The sequence below is a fragment of the Arabidopsis thaliana genome (assembly GCF_000001735.4).
Source record: "Arabidopsis thaliana chromosome 1 sequence".
Classification (NCBI taxonomy): domain Eukaryota; kingdom Viridiplantae; phylum Streptophyta; class Magnoliopsida; order Brassicales; family Brassicaceae; genus Arabidopsis; species Arabidopsis thaliana.
In genome coordinates, this window is record NC_003070.9 from 10,775,535 (window position 1) to 10,794,550 (window position 19,016).

The 19,016-nt window shown below is 35.6% G+C and overlaps 4 protein-coding genes and 3 long non-coding RNA genes across 12 annotated transcripts; 5 read left to right on the top strand and 2 right to left on the bottom strand.

Annotated features, from left to right (window-relative positions):
- Positions 1-288: 288 nt before the first annotated feature.
- Positions 289-493, top strand: AT1G06327. Its single transcript, NR_139063.1, has one exon. It is a non-coding gene; the product is annotated as an other RNA (long non-coding RNA).
- On the bottom strand, positions 326-785 carry AT1G06333. The gene has a single exon (NR_139064.1). It is a non-coding gene; the product is annotated as an other RNA (long non-coding RNA).
- A 2,791-nt stretch (positions 786-3,576) lies between these two features.
- AT1G30470 (SIT4 phosphatase-associated family protein) lies at positions 3,577-11,163 on the top strand. Of its 3 annotated transcripts, none has more exons than NM_102783.5 (19): positions 3,577-3,927; positions 4,633-4,736; positions 5,154-5,240; positions 5,365-5,440; positions 5,537-5,611; positions 5,729-5,782; positions 6,160-6,219; positions 6,541-6,657; positions 6,801-6,895; positions 7,001-7,200; positions 7,576-7,673; positions 7,807-7,910; positions 7,987-8,155; positions 8,230-8,358; positions 8,669-8,751; positions 9,083-9,224; positions 9,763-9,792; positions 9,996-10,066; positions 10,179-11,132. In NM_102783.5, the coding sequence occupies exons 1-19, from the start codon at positions 3,889-3,891 to the stop codon at positions 10,879-10,881; spliced, it is 2,436 nt and encodes an 811-aa protein (NP_174335.4). In that variant the 5' UTR covers positions 3,577-3,888; the 3' UTR covers positions 10,882-11,132. The 3 variants fall into 3 exon arrangements, with proteins under 3 accessions (NP_174335.4, NP_001185116.1, NP_001185115.2); NM_001198187.1 differs by having other exon boundaries at positions 3,679-3,927; positions 8,236-8,358; positions 10,179-11,163; NM_001198186.1 differs by lacking the exons at positions 5,537-5,611; positions 5,729-5,782 and having other exon boundaries at positions 3,679-3,927; positions 10,179-11,163.
- Positions 11,164-11,444: 281 nt separating this feature from the next.
- AT1G30473 (Heavy metal transport/detoxification superfamily protein) lies at positions 11,445-13,149 on the top strand. Its single transcript, NM_001036040.2, has 3 exons — positions 11,445-11,707; positions 11,795-11,873; positions 11,960-13,149. The coding sequence occupies exons 1-3, from the start codon at positions 11,681-11,683 to the stop codon at positions 12,571-12,573; spliced, it is 720 nt and encodes a 239-aa protein (NP_001031117.1). The 5' UTR covers positions 11,445-11,680; the 3' UTR covers positions 12,574-13,149.
- Positions 12,692-14,707, bottom strand: AT1G30475 (uncharacterized protein; the record flags this gene model as incomplete). 4 transcript variants are annotated; one of them, NM_001084162.3, is made up of 5 exons in its annotated part: positions 12,692-13,148; positions 13,379-13,454; positions 13,698-13,843; positions 14,099-14,185; positions 14,475-14,707. In NM_001084162.3, 4 exons carry the CDS (start codon positions 14,181-14,183, stop codon positions 12,967-12,969), a joined length of 489 nt encoding a protein of 162 aa, NP_001077631.1. In that variant the 3' UTR covers positions 12,692-12,966. The 4 variants fall into 4 exon arrangements, with proteins under 4 accessions (NP_001077631.1, NP_973941.2, NP_001117390.1 ...); NM_202212.3 differs by lacking the exon at positions 14,475-14,707 and adding an exon at positions 14,325-14,409; NM_001123918.2 differs by having other exon boundaries at positions 12,692-13,454.
- On the top strand, positions 14,164-14,498 carry AT1G06337. The gene has a single exon (NR_139065.1). It is a non-coding gene; the product is annotated as an other RNA (long non-coding RNA).
- DRT111 (D111/G-patch domain-containing protein) lies at positions 14,488-17,191 on the top strand. The gene is made up of 2 exons (NM_102784.3): positions 14,488-15,650; positions 16,596-17,191. Exons 1-2 carry the CDS (start codon positions 14,781-14,783, stop codon positions 16,887-16,889), a joined length of 1,164 nt encoding a protein of 387 aa, NP_174336.1. The 5' UTR covers positions 14,488-14,780; the 3' UTR covers positions 16,890-17,191.
- Positions 17,192-19,016: the final 1,825 nt, after the last annotated feature.

Consider the following 19,016-nt stretch of genomic DNA (forward strand, 5'->3'; position numbering starts at 1 on the left):
GTATACAGAGTATTGTGAATTTTTACAAATTACAAGTCAATGACCAGTAATAATACCTTATCAAATAAACTTTCTTCTTGATTTAATTTTTTTCTCATTGTTCTCTAAACTAATTACATTCTCCAGTCATATTATTTCCATCTCCAAATATAATAATATGAATTGCGTAAGACTAATATAAATAAATCCATCGCATTCTCCGGTCATATTAGAAGTAGGGGAGAAAAGAAAACCATTTGGATTGTTGAAGAAGAAGGAAAGCTCTCCAATAAAGCCCCGGTTTCAAAAACTTTTGTCTCAGCCCGGTATCCTGTTGAGTTTCATTCGGATTACTATATCCGTTTTAGACTTAGGACCGAAATAGTGAAAGCCGAGGAGTCAAAACCTTTTTGAAGTTGCGCTTCTGGCGTAGATGCTATTAGGACACGTTCTACACTCGGATCATGAGGGACTAATAGCTTGGATTTGGATTGGATCTTAGGATAGGATTTGATTTTCTTTGTGTTAGTAATTGTTTTTGTGTCATTGGGTGAATTTAGGTGGTTTAAGAGATGATTTCACTTAGAGTCGTGGTGTAATTCATCTCGTTGTGGTTGGAAAAATACAGTAAATTTCAGTTGGATAGCGTTGAATCCATCTTAGTGTTTCAGGGTGATACTAAACTGATTCATTGTATTTGGTTAAAATATGTTGTGGTCGAATCACTTATACTTTTGAATTGGTTAATGAAAAGTTGATGTTGAGCCAAAAATAAAAAATAAACCCATCGCATATTGCACCAAAGAAAAACTCTTTTTGCATATAAATGGGTTATTGATCAACTTACTTGAAAGTTGAAACCCATTAATTTCTTTCATAGTATTGTCCAACAAAACATATACTCCTTTTCATTTTTTATGTTATAGATGATGATACGAATGATCTTGACTTCATAAGTTATAGAATGTTCACAACGGTCTTTACATTCAAAATTCTATTGTGATTTTTTTATTTATTGCTTATGGCAATTCTTCGGATTCATTACCGATAAAATTTTAGATTATAAAGTCAATTGGTAAATATGGTACTAATCTGGTACGGGACGAAGTTGGAATCTTACCATAAATATTAGACATGCTCCACGCTGGACTACAATTCTTCTTCTTCATCGACTAATCATACCAAAATTTCATTGATATCGGATTCTAGTCAATCGTCGGATCATCGATTTTTTGAGGAAAACTTCCAAATTTCTCTATGATTTTTTAGGCTATGAATTAAGGATTTCATTTGATTTGTGAAAACTTGAAAGTTGTAGATTACGAATTAACTCCATCAGTATAAATTTAGGATGAAGTTCCATGGTGGTTATGATATTGTGTGATCAAACATTTGACGAGAGATTTACAGCTTTCTTCGACGAAGAAACCATGGACTTTTTTTCTCATGAATTGATCTACCTAAATGGCGAAGAAGGGTTTCAAGGATGTCGGTTCTCGAGTTGGGAAAAGTTATTTTTCTATTTCTATTTTTCTTATTTTTGGTGAAAATTTAATTTAAGTCGTTATATAGAGTTTTGGGCCTTTAATTTTGCCAATAAACGTTAACCTTTTTTTTTTCTTAGACTAATACATGTCTTTTATTGATATAATGAAATCAACATTTGAATATGTACTATATCAACATTTAAACTCCTTTTGCTTCCATCCTATATATACTCCTTGAGGATTTTCAAGCTTTAGAATCTCTTTGTGACCAACAATCTCATTGCCTCTGATCACCTTTTTCGTAGACTTGTACATCCACTTCGCAAGAGGCTGAAGACGAATCTCTCTATTAAAAAGGTTGTTCCGTAGACGGAGTCTTGGAACATAATACTAGTAATGATTTTTAGGAAAGAACTTATGAGTTGGAAGCACTTGATTCTCTGATAATCAAGATAAAACTCAAAATGAATTACCAGATTGCGCTTGAAGTTGTTGTTTGTGATATATGGCCTCAAAAAATCCACAACTAGCTCAATTTCTGAAGAAGAAAACTTGACACCCCTATGCGGCACTGGACTTTATAATATTTTAGGTTTTGGATATTTAAGTTTAAGATTTAATTTTATTAGCATACAAAGTAATTAAATTTAATAATAATTAATACTGTAAAAGTAAATTTCATGAATTAAACTATTTTTTGAGGATCAAAGCTATTGCGTTCCATCCAACCTACAAGATTTAGATTTTGTGTTCGTAGAGAGGAAGGTAACATTTTTTGTGAGATCATCTTCAATAACAAACAAACATAATAATTAGAAACGAAGCTTTACAAAATTTTAAAAACTGAAATAAAAATATATAAATTGAGATAACTTACTTGTTTCAAGAGGTGAAATAAACATAGGCAAAGATGTAGGATCTTTTGATGTTGCTTTCCAAACAACAACTACACGAACAGGAAATGAAAAATTAGACGATGATGAATAACACGAAGCACAAAGATTAGTATACAAATATAATTACGTGAACATTATTGAAGAAAAAATAATTGTCTTATTTTTGAGTTATGGAGGGCACATAAATTACATGTTGGTAACTATTTGTTATATGTTGATTAGCACAATAGCTAGGAAAACCAAAACATGTAGTCGATTAAACTAACCTTGCGTAAACAACTCATCATCAATTGGCAAAGATCTATGAGATTTTATTTTCCATGGACCATAACAGAAAAAGGAGAAAAGAAAACCGATGACGATGCATCATAGAAAGGTCCAAGATTGAAGTAAAAAAAGAACTATAAACCATAATTATTACATATCATGCATAAAAATCAAGCCGTGATGTTTGAGTTTCAAGGGAGAAATCCTATATTTATAGAAATTTTCAACATAAGGTTTTAGGGTTTTAGATATGACGGCATAAATTATACGGACATAATTTTTTTAATAGAAAAATATAAGTCCAATAGGCGAATAAGAGAATTAGGATTGATAGACGAATTAGGGGTGATTAGAGTTGATTAGGGTTAATAGGCGAATTAAGATTGATACGCAAATTAGAGTTGTTATTTGTAAAACAGAAAAGATTACATTACATTTTTTACACATTTTTTTTACATATTAAAATATGGAAATCTCATTAATGTAAAATATAATCTTATTAATTAATAATTAATAATTAAAGGGGGCAAAAACGTTCGTTAATATTCTGAGAGCAAACGTGAGCACTTTGATATATAAGATAAAGTTTATTTATTTCCCAAATGTTACGAAAAATTAATTCCGTCATCTTTTTGTTAACAAAAGTTTATCGATATGCTTAAAATGATCCAATCATCGAAATTTAAGTATTTTTTTATAAAGTCAAATTAAATTTTAAAATTTTAATAATATTTCAAAATTATATACTTTTTCATCTTAAATTTAAAAATTTGTGATTTGTTTGACATTTTTTCCCAATAAAATATAGTTTCAATTTTTCTATTTTGCTAAGATAGCAATGTCTGTTTATAATACAAATTTGGATGTATAATAAATATTTTGTCTCACAACTAACACGTTGAAAATCGACCACTACTTGGTACGAAAATAGCAAAATAAATTAATTTGGGGCTTTTCTTAAAGAAAATTATTTTATATTTTTCTTTAATTTTGTGTTTGTGTCGTCCTTCTATCTCTAAGAAGCACTACCCCTCCCGCAATTGAAGGTTCTCTTCGTCGCTCACATCCAATCTCTATCGATCTCAGATTCCAATTTCTGCGAATATTTTCTTCCCAGAGAGATTACAGATTCTAGGGTTTCGAATAGTTCTTTCCAATCTAGTCTTCTTCCTTTTGTTTCTCGGGCGAAATTTCCCTTAGGGTTTCGAAGATCCGAATCTGTGGACGGAGACAATTCGACGTCTTCTTGAGCTGCAAAGATGTTCTGGCGAATGGCTGGATTATCAACGGCGTCTGCCGTGAGTTTTCTTCTCCCTCACCTTTTCTTTTAACGGCGTCTGCCGTGAGTTTTGGGAGAATAAGTCACTCCATTGAGATGAGAGTTTTAGCTGTTTGTTTGAATCCTGTACACGTTTCTTATTGATGGATTTAGCTATTAGTGTTTCATTTCTGGGGATTTTGGCAGCTTCCTCTGTTTTTATAGACGAATATGTTGGAAGGTGAAGAGATTATATATCTTGACCAGTAATGAAGTGTCTTCTTGATGATATATGAACACTGTCTTACTGGAAAGTGGGAGACTATCCCTTGTTGTCGAAGGGATTGATTGTTTTTTTGAATTCTGCATTTCATAGACAAGGGAGGTGAGATGTATAGAGTGACGAGAACTTTTTTGATGTGATTAGAGAATGTTTTTAGTTGATGGAAATCCTCATTCTTCGCCAATATTCTAGTGATAACCCAGAATCATCAAAAGAACATCAAAATATGCATGGATATGTGTTAATGAAATAATACTGAATACATTAGTAGAGGATGAGGAGGTAAACACTAATTTTGGGTTCTTTCTGGTGTTTCGAAGGGGAGTTTCTTTGTGGAGTTCCATGTAACTTGTGTGTTTCTGATAATATGTTGGGACGTTATTCATATTCTACAATATTTTGCTGGCTGCTTGCGATTCATAGTCTTATGTGCTTTCTGGAAATTTCGAATTTTGTTTGCAGGTTGAAGCAATTTTGGATAAAGATAGTTTCACATTAGAGGATCTTCTTGACGAGGATGAAATTATTCAAGAATGCAAAGCCCTGAATGGACGACTCTTAAATTTGTATGCTCTGTAACCACATTTTCTTGCATTTCATGCTTAATTACCGTTTTGGGAGAGGAAAGGAAATGCAATTGTTCATGTGTAAAGGTTGCAAGTGACAGTGCATTGGCTTTGGGTGGTGGATTTATTACCTGACAATGCTGTCACTTATTTTGACGTCCACCTCAATAGCTTGGCTAATCAATTTATTTCACGACATGCCAGTTTTTTGCATTATTTTACGACATGTCAGTTTGGCTAATGGCTAACTAGAACAGTTCTACTTACACATTATTTTAAGACATGCCAGTTTCTTGCATCACATGATTTTCTGTCATCAGTCGAACAAAATTATCTCCCTATTCTGCACAAAAGTTGGATTATCAAACATCCTGTCTTAATCAGGCGTTCTTGACTATTGGTTTCGTTTTATTTCAGCTTGAGAGAAAAAGTGCAAGTGGAACAACTTATTAGGTACATAATAGAGGAGCCTCTTGAGGACGTGGAAAAGAAGCGAACATTCAAGTAAGTGTTTTGGATAAATGATCTGAAAAATATCATTAAAACAGAAAAAAAACGATATTGTTTATTGTTTTTTTTCCCTGATTTTGTTTGATGAATAAACAATTGATATTCTTTTCTGCTGTAGGTTTCCTTTCATTGCCTGTGAAATTTTCACATGTGAGATTGAAATGATACTGAAAACACTAGTAGAAGATGAGGAGGTAGAGATTGACTTTGTTACTTTCTCCTATATTTATACTTGGTAAATGGTTATGGATTTAGGGTCTCTTACCTCTCGTGATCTCTTCCTTTTGCAGTTGATGTTATTATTGTTTTCGTTTTTGGAAGCTAAAGAAACCCATAACTCATTACTTGCCGGGTACTTCAGCAAGGTATTTAGCATTCAACAATTTTTAATTATCAGAAAATTCATTGAGAACTTTCCAACGCTCTTATAGGGCTCTATAGAGTTTCCTCGACGTGTACTCTCTTACATCTGTTATTTCTAGGTTGTCATTTGTCTGCTGGTGCGGAAGACGATCCCATTCATGCAATTTATAAAAGTAAGTTGGTTTTGTTTCCCAGATTAGGACTTTCGTTTAAGAATGACTTGAACTTAGCTAGAATTATTATTTTTCCTTATCTCTGTAGAAATTATTGAATCATTAGCTTACTAATTTCTTGTACACTTTGGATCTTCTACGTAACTTGAGATAATGCCGTGAAATAGTCAGAGATATTGATGAATATCTGGTTTGCTATTTAATTATTGTAAGAGATTTTTACTAATCAACAATATTCAATCCAAGTATCCAACCCTGTTGTTAAAATATTGATAACTGGTACACAAATTTACTATGCTTTAAACACCATTTGACCGTTTGAAAATTCATATTAAGAATTCACATTATGATTAACCTTGGCTTTCTTGTGCTACCAGGATCATCAAGAAATTCTGAAGCAGCTTGTTGATTTGATTGGTATTACATCTATTATGGAGGTTGGTTTGCACTTTTATATGCCTTGTTGGAATTCCTTATTAGGCTCTACGTTTATTACACATCAACTTGAGAACATACTGAATATGATTCGTTTAAGAGAACAATAGTAATCAACCCAGTAATAATGGTAATTATTGCTGATATTTCTCTCATCATTGTCATGGCGAGTATTGCTGTTTAAACTATGATTGTTACACAAGGAATTTCTTCAATTATTATTGTCTGTATACCATGAAAGTTATATACCGAGAGGTTGTAAAATTGTATATTTTCTGTAAAATACTTGTTTCCTAGACTCTAACTTATTGCTTGGTGCTTAGGTTTTAAAACGCCTGGTTGGTACTGATGAACACCTATATTCAAACTATACAAGTGCAATGCAGTGGATAGAAGATACGGATGTTTTAGAGATGATTGTGGACAAGTTTGGCTCTTCGGTAAGTTTCATTCAGTTGCATGGATTACTTTTGTTTCAATAAGGGCAAGTCTTCTGGCTTTCCTCCTTTATTTCAGATTTATGCTACCATTCAATGCATTGCTATCCACTGATATCTTGGAGATTTTTGTTTTATTTTTGTAGGAGTCTCCCGAGGTACATGCCAATGCAGCTGAAATTCTGTGTACTGTTGCAAGATACGCACCCCCTGGTCTTGCTACAAAACTTTCCAGCCCCAGGTAGACTTTCTCAGCTTTGGCTATTATTTTAATGTAGTCGTTGATACTGCTTAAAATTTCTAATTAATTGACTTCTTACTATGATTCCTGGACACTTTTATGCAGCTGCACTGGAAGGTTGTTAAAACATACTTTAGAAGATTCACGGCCTAAGTCTGTTCTGGTTAATTCGTTATCTGTATGCATATCTCTACTCGATCCTAAGAGGTTTACACTGGGCACTTATCATATATATGGTCGTCAACTTACCCATGGAAGCATGGTAACTAATCCCGAGACAGTTGAGGGAATGCTTGGAAGCCTAGGTGAGCAAATACAGTATGGTTATTAAAGATTCTTATGTAGTTCAGTAGTTGTACTTGTGTGTTGTTGTGTATTGACTTCTTGAATGCTATATTCCCTATTGTGAAAGATGGGGTTGGGTTGGGAAGGAAGAATACTGGGTTTGTGGGAGTCGGAACCTACAACCAGATTTCTTAAGCACATTTTTTGCTTGTTGGTATGAAAACTGGTGAAACTTTATATTTTTTCCTAATTGTGTAGAGACGTGCTAGACGCTTGTTGAGGTGCAAGACAATCATCATGGCATTTTACTTTTCCAAATGAATACTATGTGGCTTGCAATGTTAATTAGTATCTTGGCTACTATGAATACTATGTAATAGGTTTCTACTGTGCAGGTGATTTACTTATGCTTTTGAATGTTTCATCTGCTGAGGGTGTTTTGTTAACAACGTATGGCAAGTTGCAACCACCTCTTGGAAAACACAGATTAAAGGTACTTTATTTTTCTCGTTTGTGTGATTTGTTTTCTAACTATGATGTATCTTTCACTAGATGGTTTATGATTTGTAATTTCTGAACTACATTTGTTCAATAGACGAAAATTTGAATTTATTTATTTTTCCTAGATTGTAGAGTTTATTTCAGTCTTGCTCACTGTCGGTAGTGAAGCAGCAGAGAAGGAAGTAATTCGACTTGGAGCGGTGAAAAGAGTGTTGGACTTGTTCTTTGAGTAAGTAGGAAATTTCATTTTCTTAGTTGATGATATGCAAACTGCCATGCTAAATTGTGATGCAATTGTGTCTCAGGTATCCCTACAACAATTTTTTGCATCACCATGTGGAGAATGTAATTCTCTCATGTATGGAGAGCAAAAACTCTCAACTTGTTGACCATCTTCTCAGTGAGTGCAATCTTATTGGGAGTATACTAGAGGCGGAAAAGGACTCCACATTAACTGCTGGTGATTCTGATAAGGTGAAGATACTTAATTGCTAATGTCTGAGGTTGGCATCATTATTTATTAACTTGGTTTACATGCGATGTCTCAGCTTCAGCCTACAGTCCCTGCAGAGGGTAAAAAGCCACTCAGGATTGGAAACATCGGTCATTTGACTCGTATCTCCAACAAACTTCTTCAGCTAGCTAATAGCAATGTCGAAATTCAGTCACATTTGCAGGTATACTACAATTCTGTCTTATGGGATTTAATAATTTAGTTACTTGCCACACATTCATGTACACATGCAGATATGAAGTAGAACTGGTTTGCATGAGTTTTGGATGAGAATATGACATTTCTTAACATTTTATAGAAGATCAGATGGCTTAAACAATTTTCTCAGAGCTTTATCCCTGTTTTACTTCTCCCAAAGATATTTCCTTGATAGGATGTTTGGGTTAGAGGGGTTCTAGCCTTGTAGGGTGCTGGTCTTTAGTATCAAACTCTTGATATTTTGTTAATTTTTGTCTGCTACGATTTTTTACCAGGAAAATAGCAAATGGGTGGACTGGCAGACAGATGTCTTGTCGAAGCGTAATACATTGGAAAATGTCTACTCTTGGGCCTGCGGGTATGTATTTCTTTTCTCTTATAGGGAGATAATCTAGACTTAAAGAAACCTTGTGACACCGGCTTCTGTTTTCAAATTATTACCAAAGGCATGTATACTTAAAATGTATTTTTCATATAGAAGTTTGTCACATTAGTGTAATTTTCTTTTGATTTAATAGCAATCAAGATATATGATAAGTTAAATGTGATTGCACATTCTCACTAGGTGGCAATAAGAGCTTGCTTTTGGGAAGTTCTTTAGGGGGTGATAAATATTATTTATGAGAGGCAGTAGTGATGGTTGGTGCAGTATATGGATTAATTCTTTTTATTGATATTGCTCTTAACAGGAGGCCTACTTCACTCCATGATCGTAGTAGAGATAGTGATGATGATGATTACCACGATAGAGATTATGATGTGGCAGCCCTAGCAAACAATTTGAGCCAGGCTTTTCGATATGGAATTTACAGCAATGATGACATGGATGAGGTGATGTTCTCGTGTTTCCTTTTCATAGCTGCTACGTGTGACTTTTCTTTGGAAATTAGTATTATCCAAGATTTTGGCCGCATATTTCAATAAGTTTTGGAATGTCATGGGTGTAGACTGTTTAGTCAAAGGAGGGAATTGATTCAGGAATTTTCTTGGAATTCATTTTTATTTATGTTAGCCATCCTGTGATAGGTCCTGAAATACATAGTGAAATTGGATGCAATACTGTCTAAAGTTTTGCTAATGTATTGGACCACTGGGGTGGATCCAGTTACCAAATCTCTGTATTTGGTGGATAGTTAAACCGTCATTTCTTTCTTCAATCATTCTGCTTGGTTGACCACTGGATAGATATAGCATTGGGGGTTTCAGACCATCTTCTCTTCCTTTATTATCTTTAATGTAGCCTAGAAGTAGCTTGGATAAAGTCGGTTAACCTGAGCAACTAAATTCCGTCAGAGCTTTTGATTTCATTGCATTGTTTTCCTCATATCACATTGTTCTACCATTAACATATCTATATTATCCACTGCAGGCCCAAGGCTCTATGGAACGCGATGATGAGGTATTGTTCGTCTTTTCCTTATATTTAGGAATTGAGGCTTGACTTCCATTTGTGGAAAAGTAGGTTCAAATTTTTAACGTCTTTCATTTGCTCCTTTCTGAGAACTCGCTCAGCGGCTCCTGTGCCTGTTTTTATAAGCAGCCAATATGGAAGCTTTAGTGATATGGTAGATATGAAAACCTCTTATGAAGTCTATGTTGCAGGATGTCTACTTTGATGATGAATCTGCAGAAGTCGTCATATCCTCCTTGCGCCTTGGAGATGACCAGGAGAGGTAATCGGTTCAACTGTTTTTTCCTGGTAGAAATTAATCCGTTGATTCGCATCATATGCTTGAGCTTGATGTGGTCCCTTAACTTACGAAATATAACATGGTGTCGTTGCAGTGATTCTCTCTTCACAAATTCAAACTGGTTCGCATTCGATGATGATAAAGCTGCGAATGAGCGCTCAATGACCTCAGCTGCTTCCCCTTCACCCAATGCTGATGGAGATGGTGAAGATGATGATGATGTCGTCATAGGCGAAGCCGATGAATTCAACGCCACTGCAGCCTCTTCTCCACCTGTTGATATGGAAACAGAGGATTCTACATCAAAGCATCCTTCTGAAAACCCGAGTGAACCAGAACCTGAAAAGTCACCTGCTTGGGTTGAGTGGAGAGAGACCTCTGAGTCCACCGCACCACCTTCTTCCAACCCAGAGGAGACTACCATATTGTCCAATGGTGATGTTCAAATTGAGAAAGAGGATAATGATGATGATGATGATACTGATAACAAAAGTGCAGTGAAAACACCAGGTGTACCTGGCGATGAAACCACAGAGAAGTTACCAGATGAGAGTGGTGTTGAACCCACTGAGAACTCACCAAAAGCTAGTGGCATTGAACCCACAGAGAGCTCACCAAAAGCGAGTGGAGCTGAAGTAACTGGAAACTTGAGAGATTCCGATCCTGCTGAATCTCATGCGGATGCTAAAAGCTCTGAACCTGAAAGCCCTCATGGGACAAAAGAAACAGAGGTTGCAGCAGAAGCAGATACCAAAGAGACCGAAGAGGCTGTGAAGGAACCAGAGAAGGTAGTGTGAGCTTTTTACTTAACCGGGGGTCTCTTTGACTGATAAAACAAAATTTCTTCTGGTTTAGTTTGATTAAGGGCTTTGTCTGTTTTGGGTACAATTTATTATTCTATTTTTTTCTTTTCCTTGTTTGTTTACTTCATTGTATCATCTCCAAATCCGGTATTTTTTATTCAACATTATTGTCGACCAAAATTTGTTACTAGCTTTTCATATTTTATTAGTATAATCTTTTACCTCAGCTAGACTCATCAAGTGTCTTGTAAAGTTGTTGCTATTAATTTTTCACTTGTTCCTTGTTGTTTGATGCTTCTGTCGTGAACAGAGAAATCGATTCTGTCATCGCAACAAGAGCAAAAGTCTTTCGAGTAGACATTGTATATTTCGGAGATCTTCATACCAAAACTCAAAAGAATTGAGAGCTTGGTCTAGACGAAAACCAGACACAAAAATTTGCATCATGAAAAACACTCAAAGAATCTTTACATGAGATATCTGAGCTTGAGTTTGGATATTAACGTTGGCAAATCTCCATTGTGGAGAATTGAAATACTAAGCTTTCATTATCCTCCAGAATCTTCAAATATACATCAAGATATGAAAACAAACAGTAATGACTAATCATCTACGTCAATAAATGTATCATTACCTTAACTTATTAATGGAAAAGTCTGCTAAATATGGAAAGTTTATTGATTCTCTCCCTTGCATATATAAGATTTAACGATGCCTATGTACAATTTCTTTTTCTCCATCTAGTTACATAGTTTAGGGTTTGCTTCTTCTTCTTTTCACCAAGCTTCCTTCAATGGCGAACCCAAACCAATCCGTCCGGGTACTTCTTCCCGTCTCTCAATCTTTCAATCTATCTCTCTCTCTCTGTTTTTCAGTTGCTAATGATTTTCTGTGTATATTTTTGCAGACGTGCATACTAAAAGTCGATCTAAAGTGTTGCATTGGTTGCCAAAAAAAAGCAAGCATGAAATTGCAGAGTATCTCTGGTAAAAAATACTTCAAAGCTTTTAATTGCGTGGCTCATATGTCTTTAAACATGATGATTTAAATACTTTGTTTCCAATGGAAATAGGTGTAGAGGAAGTGGAGTATAACATCGAAAAAGGGCTCATGACAGTCAGAGGTGACGTAGAACCCATGGCTCTGGTTCGTAAACTTAATAAACATGACAGAAAAACAGAGCTTTTCTCAGTCAAGTACCAGCTTGATGATGATGATCTAAACAGTGATTCAGAAGACTACTCTTCTTCTGACTCTACTAATTCATCTTATGATCCTAAACCCATGGAACGTCAATTCCAAGAGAAGATGATGCAGCAGAAGAAGAAGAAGTCTGGGATACTAAAAATGCTTTCTCTTTTATGGTGTTTCAGCAGTAAATCAAAAGTTGTTCAGCCTTTACCGATGCGAAACCGAAACTGGCATGTCCCATCAAAGTTTGAGAATGTTCCTCCTGGCTTTGGCTTCAATTCTACTACATCGTCGCAGTTGCGGCCTCCGCATCCAATGATGCCCTATCCACCAATGATGCAACCACCAATGATGCAGCAACAACGACCACTAATGATGCAGCAACAAGCACAAGTTCCAATGCCACCTAATGTTAACATGTTCCAGTCAGCACCCCAACCGTTTAAGATGCACCCTAAGTTGCATTACGGGGAGCAGAAACAGGTTGTCACCTAAGCTACTTGTTCTGTTGATTATGTCTCTGATACATATACTAAGCAAAAGAATTGTTTTTAAGTTTCGTATCTTTTGCCAATTGCCGATAGTGAACATTTCTCAAGTCTGGCAAACTTTTAAAACAAAAGAACAAGGGTACATTTTGAATTCATTTATGTGTGATTCTCTGCATCTCCCAAACCTGGTTCCATAAACATTTGGATAAGATGAGCTTTGTTTGTGTCACGGAACAAGAATCTCATTCATAACCCAACAGAGAAAACATAAATAACAACTCAAATCTGTGCCTATTGCTAGTACTAGAATCTATTGTTTTTGATACAGAGATTTCTCTTGGAGAATACTTGTCTTGAGATTTGTCTGTTGTGCTTGTGCATCATGTTTTCCTCCGATTTAATGGTTGTTTTCATGTTCGCCCTCCAAATCTTTCAAGTATCCCATGAACAAAAGAAACCCGAAAAGGAAGAATCCACCTGAAGAGCTCCCTCCACCGCCTCCGCCACCACCACCACCACCATCATCCCGAGGTGGGAACCCGTTTCCACCGTCATCAAGCTTTGGGGATTTAACTTTTCCTGATATTTAAGTTAAGGCTAAAAAAATAAATTCTGAAGATACAAACAAGAATAGACCAGTCCGTTTCTGTTAAAGCACATTCTCAAGAATAAGAACCATAGCAAGCCACAATTTGAGTTCAAAATAACTGTTTCATATTAGCTAGAATCGTATGGTTTTTTAAGCCCCTCTTGTTTGTTAGAAACGCAAAATAGTTGTTCAACATAGAGAAGGGGATGAAACAATTTACCATGAGTAGGAGCTTGTGTGATTGTTGGTGATTGCCGTGTAACGGTCTGTGTTTGTCCTTGACTGCATTTTGAATTCTGCAGAAAACAAATCAGAATAAGTAAACAGCTAGCGTTTCAGAGACACTTAGGAAGAGAATACCGGAAAATAAACTATTATCGGCCATAAGAGCAAAAGGATCTTGTTCATAAAACAAGCAAAATGGCTTATGATGTGTAATTAAGTTATGTGAGCAAAATGGTGTGTGATGAAGTTATCCCAACAGCTAAAGATTTAAAACACTTAAACTTAAAGGCTGCAAAGTCATGAATGGAACCTACCAGCGCAGAGTTACATGCAAAGACTGGTCTTTTATTCTTAGAGACGACAACTGGTTGCACTGCATCCTGGAGAGAAGGGAATTTACTTTGGCTCCAAGGCTGGCGTTGCATAGAAACGCTTGTAGGATAACGCCTTTGAGAGTTTCCTATTACAGACAGCAAGTAGAAGAAGAGCTTTAGAATTCCATTGTTCATTCAATAAAAGCAAGCTCGAACGATGGGACTAAAGCAAGAATCAATGCTACAACAACACTCACTAAAGCTCTGAGATATCAATAACAACAACAAGTCTAGTTTCTTCAATTTGTCAAGAGCAATCCAAACTCAATTTCAAAGAATTTTCCAAAGAAGCAATTGTAAACTTAAGAGCCAACAAGTGTTGAGATTTAGAAGAGACATACCATTACTCGTAAAAGATTTCTCACGAGGAGCGAGGTACACCGATGTTTGTGTACCAATACACAATGATGGATTCATTACCGGCATAACTACAAACAGCAACAAAACAATAATCTTTAACCTATTTCACAAGGGAGAAAAATAAAAAAAAAAATCAATTTCTCATAAATCGAATAGAGAAAAAAATTATGGATTCATCAATTTTGAAATTCGATTAATGATAAAAACCCATAGAGATTTGGATCAAAGCAGGTAGATTTTTTGTCGAGGAAAAATTTGGGATTTTGGTTGCTCCTCGAAGCTTCTCGATCATAGAGGACGAAACGCAAATAAATAGTTTATAAGAAGAACAAAAAAGATGAGGAACGTGAATCGCACCTGAAGACTAAAACGCAAAAAGACGGAAAAAACAAAGATCTTTCTTAGGGTTTATGTAAAATTCTCGCACAAATCAATTTTAAAGCGTTGGCTTCTATTGCAAGAATCTAAATAGCCCAGAAAATAAAATAAAAGGACAAAATATTTCTCCTTTGTTTGTCGGTTTTTTATTTTCCAACAAAATGATATTTGTTTTATTTATTATTACTAAGGCTGATCGGAAAAAATTAAAAACCCTAATTTGAGCAGATCTTTCCAATTGAAAGCGAACCGTGAATTTTGAGTCTCTTTACCGGCGGCGAAAAAATGCTTGGTGGATTATACGGAGATCTTCCTCCACCGACCGATGATGAGAAACCCAGTGGAAACTCCTCTTCCGTCTGGTCAAGCAGTACCAAAATGGCTCCACCTACACTTCGCAAACCACCAGCTTTTGCTCCCCCGCAAACAATCTTAAGACCTCTCAACAAACCTAAACCTATCGTTTCGGCTCCGTACAAGCCTCCTCCTCCTTCGAATTCATCGCAATCGGTGCTTATTCCGGCGAACGAATCAGCACCTTCGCATCAGCCTGCATTGGTTGGTGTGACTTCATCGGTGATTGAAGAGTACGATCCAGCGAGACCTAACGATTACGAGGAGTATAAGAGGGAGAAGAAGAGGAAAGCTACGGAAGCTGAGATGAAACGAGAGATGGATAAGAGAAGGCAAGAGGATGAGGAAAGAGATAAGAGAGAAAGAGAAGAGAGGGAGAAGGAGAGAGAGAGAGATAACAGTGATCCGTCTCGGTTGAATATCTCCGGTGAGGAAGCGTGGAAGAGACGCGCTGCTATGAGTGGTGGTGGAAGTGGTGGGAAGGGAAGATCTTCGTCTCCGCCGGGGAATGTTGATGGGTTTAGTATTGGGAAATCGGAGACGAGTGGGTTAGGAGTAGGAGCAGGTGGACAGATGACAGCTGCTCAGAGGATGATGGCGAAGATGGGATGGAAACAAGGACAAGGGCTTGGGAAATCAGAGCAAGGGATTACTACGCCATTGATGGCTAAGAAGACTGATCGTAGAGCTGGTGTCATTGTCAATGCTAGTGAGAATAAATCTTCTTCGGCGGAGAAGAAGGTTGTTAAGAGTGTTAATATCAATGGTGAACCAACCAGGGTTTTGCTTCTTAGAAACATGGTATGCGTTTCAATAACATCTCTTATCAGCTTATGGATTCTTCAGTTCTTGAGTTTGGATGCCACAGTCTTAGTTGAATCAGTATTAGTAGGCCAAAGTCAATTTAGAACTTATTCAAATCAAACGTGTTGTTATACTAGGACACACTTTGCTACAATGATTTAGAACGGTCTGTTAGAATGATATTAATGTATTCCAACATTTGATGTGGTCTTAGTTAAGAAATTGTTACTGCTAATTGTTGGCAGCATGTGAGGGCGTAGTATTGAATTACGGTTGACAAAGATGTCTCTGTGGAAATGGAATTGAGTAATGGGATGCCATTGGAAAGTAGGACCTTTTGTGACTATGTTGATTTTTTCAAGCTATCGTGAAGTTAAAAGCTTTGGCAGTTTTGTGATGATAATTCTTTGTTGGTGAAGCTTGTAGCTTAGAGTGTTACTTATGTTATGGTAGCCTAGTACACTGCTGGATTGTTATAGAATTTAGATTGCCTACTCTTTGGAAACAACAGTTTAAGTTACAGTATCTTTCCCTCAAATAGTCAAATAAGCATTTGGAACCGTACTTTGGTTTTTGGGGATAGCCTAACCTGAGGCTTTAAGCTTGGATTGCCAAATACTAGAGAGTTGACAAATGAATCCGTAGGGGTTGGCATTTGATGAAGTAATTTTTATGGTTCTTGGATTACTGTAATAACTCGCAAGATCTATTCTTTCTGTGTTTTTTTTTTTCATTTCTTGACTAATTTTTGATGGAAATTCCAACCATGTAGTTATTGGTATGTGAATGAATGCATCTTCACATTGATTGTCATAAACGTAGGCACATTCTTGTTATTCTGATTGTTTTCACCATAACAAGTACTTGTTGGAAAAATCGTATCTTCCTTGTCTCATGTATCAATTCTGGTTGACCCATCACCTGTTTTCTCTGTGTCTGAAGGTTGGGCCAGGACAAGTAGATGATGAGCTAGAAGATGAGGTAGGAGGCGAGTGTGGCAAATACGGTACAGTCACTCGTGTACTGATATTCGAGATCACTGAACCGAACTTCCCTGTACACGAAGCAGTAAGAATCTTTGTTCAGTTTTCAAGACCCGAGGAAACAACTAAAGCCCTTGTAGACCTCGATGGGAGATACTTTGGAGGAAGAACCGTACGTGCAACGTTCTATGATGAAGAGAAATTCAGTAAGAACGAGTTGGCTCCAGTTCCAGGTGAAATCCCTGGCTATTAATAACTCCTAAGACAAAGAAGAAACTTCATCTTCTAGGAGATTCTTGTTAGAGAAAGAAACCATAGATGAGGTTTTAAAAACATTTGTAAAGTACTTAGAAATCTTGGGATTATCTCTTTATTGTTGTTCAAAGTAGCTTCACAAGGATCAAGAAATGTTCCTGCTTTTTCTGTCATGGTTTGATTTAACATATGAAATAGTCACAATCCAGTACTAATGGGTCATGAGACAATATAGTAACAAAAAAGACTAATGGGTCGAGTGTATACGATTCGAGTTAATATCGAGTTAATAGAATTTGGGCTACTAGGCCCAAAATCGTTGATTTCAGGACACAGAAATGTACAAACTTTTAATGAGAAGAATAGCATCAAAAGAGTCTTCTTATATGACGAAAAAAAAGAGTCTTCTTATATTTGATCAAAAGATAAATTTCATAAATAAAAACGTAACGTTTATTCATTTTGTTGATTGAAAAATTCTCTATAGTCATTTTAGTATGATCATCATTTTTATTGGCACCTAATTTCTCAAGCACTAATTATAGGAGAAGTAATATTTTATGTATATTATTCACTACATATATATCAGTCAACATAAACAAACGCTTACAACAGTACTCAATATTCAAACAAAAATCGAAATCATTGTACGGGTTAATTTGTCAATGTTACAATATGTACAGCTTAAAAAAAGTAAAACGACAATGTATCATCAACCTGCAGGAAACGGAGCACCGTATCATGAAAAAATCAAAAGTATTGCTTGTTTTGGTGCTGCACAAAATTCAATGTCCTAAAGCTCTCAATCATCAAACCTACATTTACATTTTCAACACCATACTTTAATAAACTTTTATTCAAAGTTCAAAATATTACGAATAATTTTGGACCTATATAGACCCCTCGTGCATTTACACACTTTCAAAGTCACTATCTTGATATCTTCCCTTAATTATTACAACAACTACCAGAAACACAAAACAAAAATGAAAAATGAAGCAGATCACTGATAAAAAACTATTCAGAACACATGAAACGAAAATGAATGGGTCAAATAAATTATAAGAAATTAAATGGGTCAAACTGACATTATAGCCAATAAGATATCACTGCATTACCCAACAGTTTTTGCTACTGCTTACCAAAAAAACACGAAAACTCTGAAATAGTGTTACCCTAGTTTCAAAACTCTGGAGTATCGTAAAATTTCTTTTGTGAATAACAGAAAAAAGAAGGAAAAGACAAAACGCAAAAGACAACACAATAAAAGTTTTATATTGTAGATCCTGTAGGTTCTGTTTTATACTTGTATGCATAATTGCACTTATTAAAACTATATGGCTATCTATTATTCCCTAATTTCAATTTACATAAAATGCCATATTCATCATGACCGGTTCCATCGTATCGAGCTAACAAATTATCAGTCTACACTTATAAATTAAACACGTGATATGTGTTCGGCGAGTCTGTGGCATTACTTTACGTCGACTTATAGTATAGTGGCATTATTTTGTATCGGTGAGTCAGAAGTACATAGTAACAAAATTATTTTGTAGCAATACAAACTTAGTTGTTAAATTTTGAATTAGCGAAAAAAAGACAACAAGCCAAATTAGCTCATCTAGGCTTTCCACAAGAGTTTAAATACGCAGCCAAGCAGCGAAATTCAATTATTTATGACTTTGGGAAAAACAAAACATAGGCAGATGCATACATATGATACATATATATAAATGTGATCTAGTGTCATACCTAGTGAGTCGCAGTGACCAAGACAAAACCATGCATGCATGCAAGTGGCAGCCATCAGCCATGTGCATGTGAGTGTATGTACATGTAACATGCTTTGTCACGAGGATTACGTATATGTATGGATGTTGATAATCTTAAAGTTTCTAGATTTTTGGAGTCGGTTTCTAATTTTCATAGGTTTGATTTAAAATCTCTTTTTAAAAACTATAGCAACCAGATTCCGATTTTGTGCCAAACAAATGACATCTCAAAATGTTCATGTCAGTAAGTAAATGTTTGATAAAGGTTCCATTCGTATAAACAATTATATTTAAAATTACAATCAAACAAATTCTAAAAAGAGGTTCACTACATTCAACAACAAAACTCC

What these genes read in the sequence shown, in the direction of transcription:
- AT1G30470 (NM_102783.5), top strand. Translation starts at nt 3,889, where the DNA reads ATGTTCTGGCGAATGGCTGGATTATCAACGGCGTCTGCC. An exon ending in CATTCATGCAATTTATAAAA is followed by an intron (nt 5,783 to 6,159) that starts GTAAGTTGGTTT and finishes TTGTGCTACCAG; the next exon opens with GATCATCAAGAAATTCTGAA. An exon ending in GTCTACTCTTGGGCCTGCGG is followed by an intron (nt 8,752 to 9,082) that starts GTATGTATTTCT and finishes TGCTCTTAACAG; the next exon opens with GAGGCCTACTTCACTCCATG.
- AT1G30473 (NM_001036040.2), top strand. Translation starts at nt 11,681, where the DNA reads ATGGCGAACCCAAACCAATCCGTCCGG. An exon ending in ACCCAAACCAATCCGTCCGG is followed by an intron (nt 11,708 to 11,794) that starts GTACTTCTTCCC and finishes ATATTTTTGCAG; the next exon opens with ACGTGCATACTAAAAGTCGA. An exon ending in GAAATTGCAGAGTATCTCTG is followed by an intron (nt 11,874 to 11,959) that starts GTAAAAAATACT and finishes CAATGGAAATAG; the next exon opens with GTGTAGAGGAAGTGGAGTAT.
- DRT111 (NM_102784.3), top strand. Translation starts at nt 14,781, where the DNA reads ATGCTTGGTGGATTATACGGAGATCTTCCTCCACCGACCGATGATGAG. An exon ending in TTTTGCTTCTTAGAAACATG is followed by an intron (nt 15,651 to 16,595) that starts GTATGCGTTTCA and finishes CTGTGTCTGAAG; the next exon opens with GTTGGGCCAGGACAAGTAGA.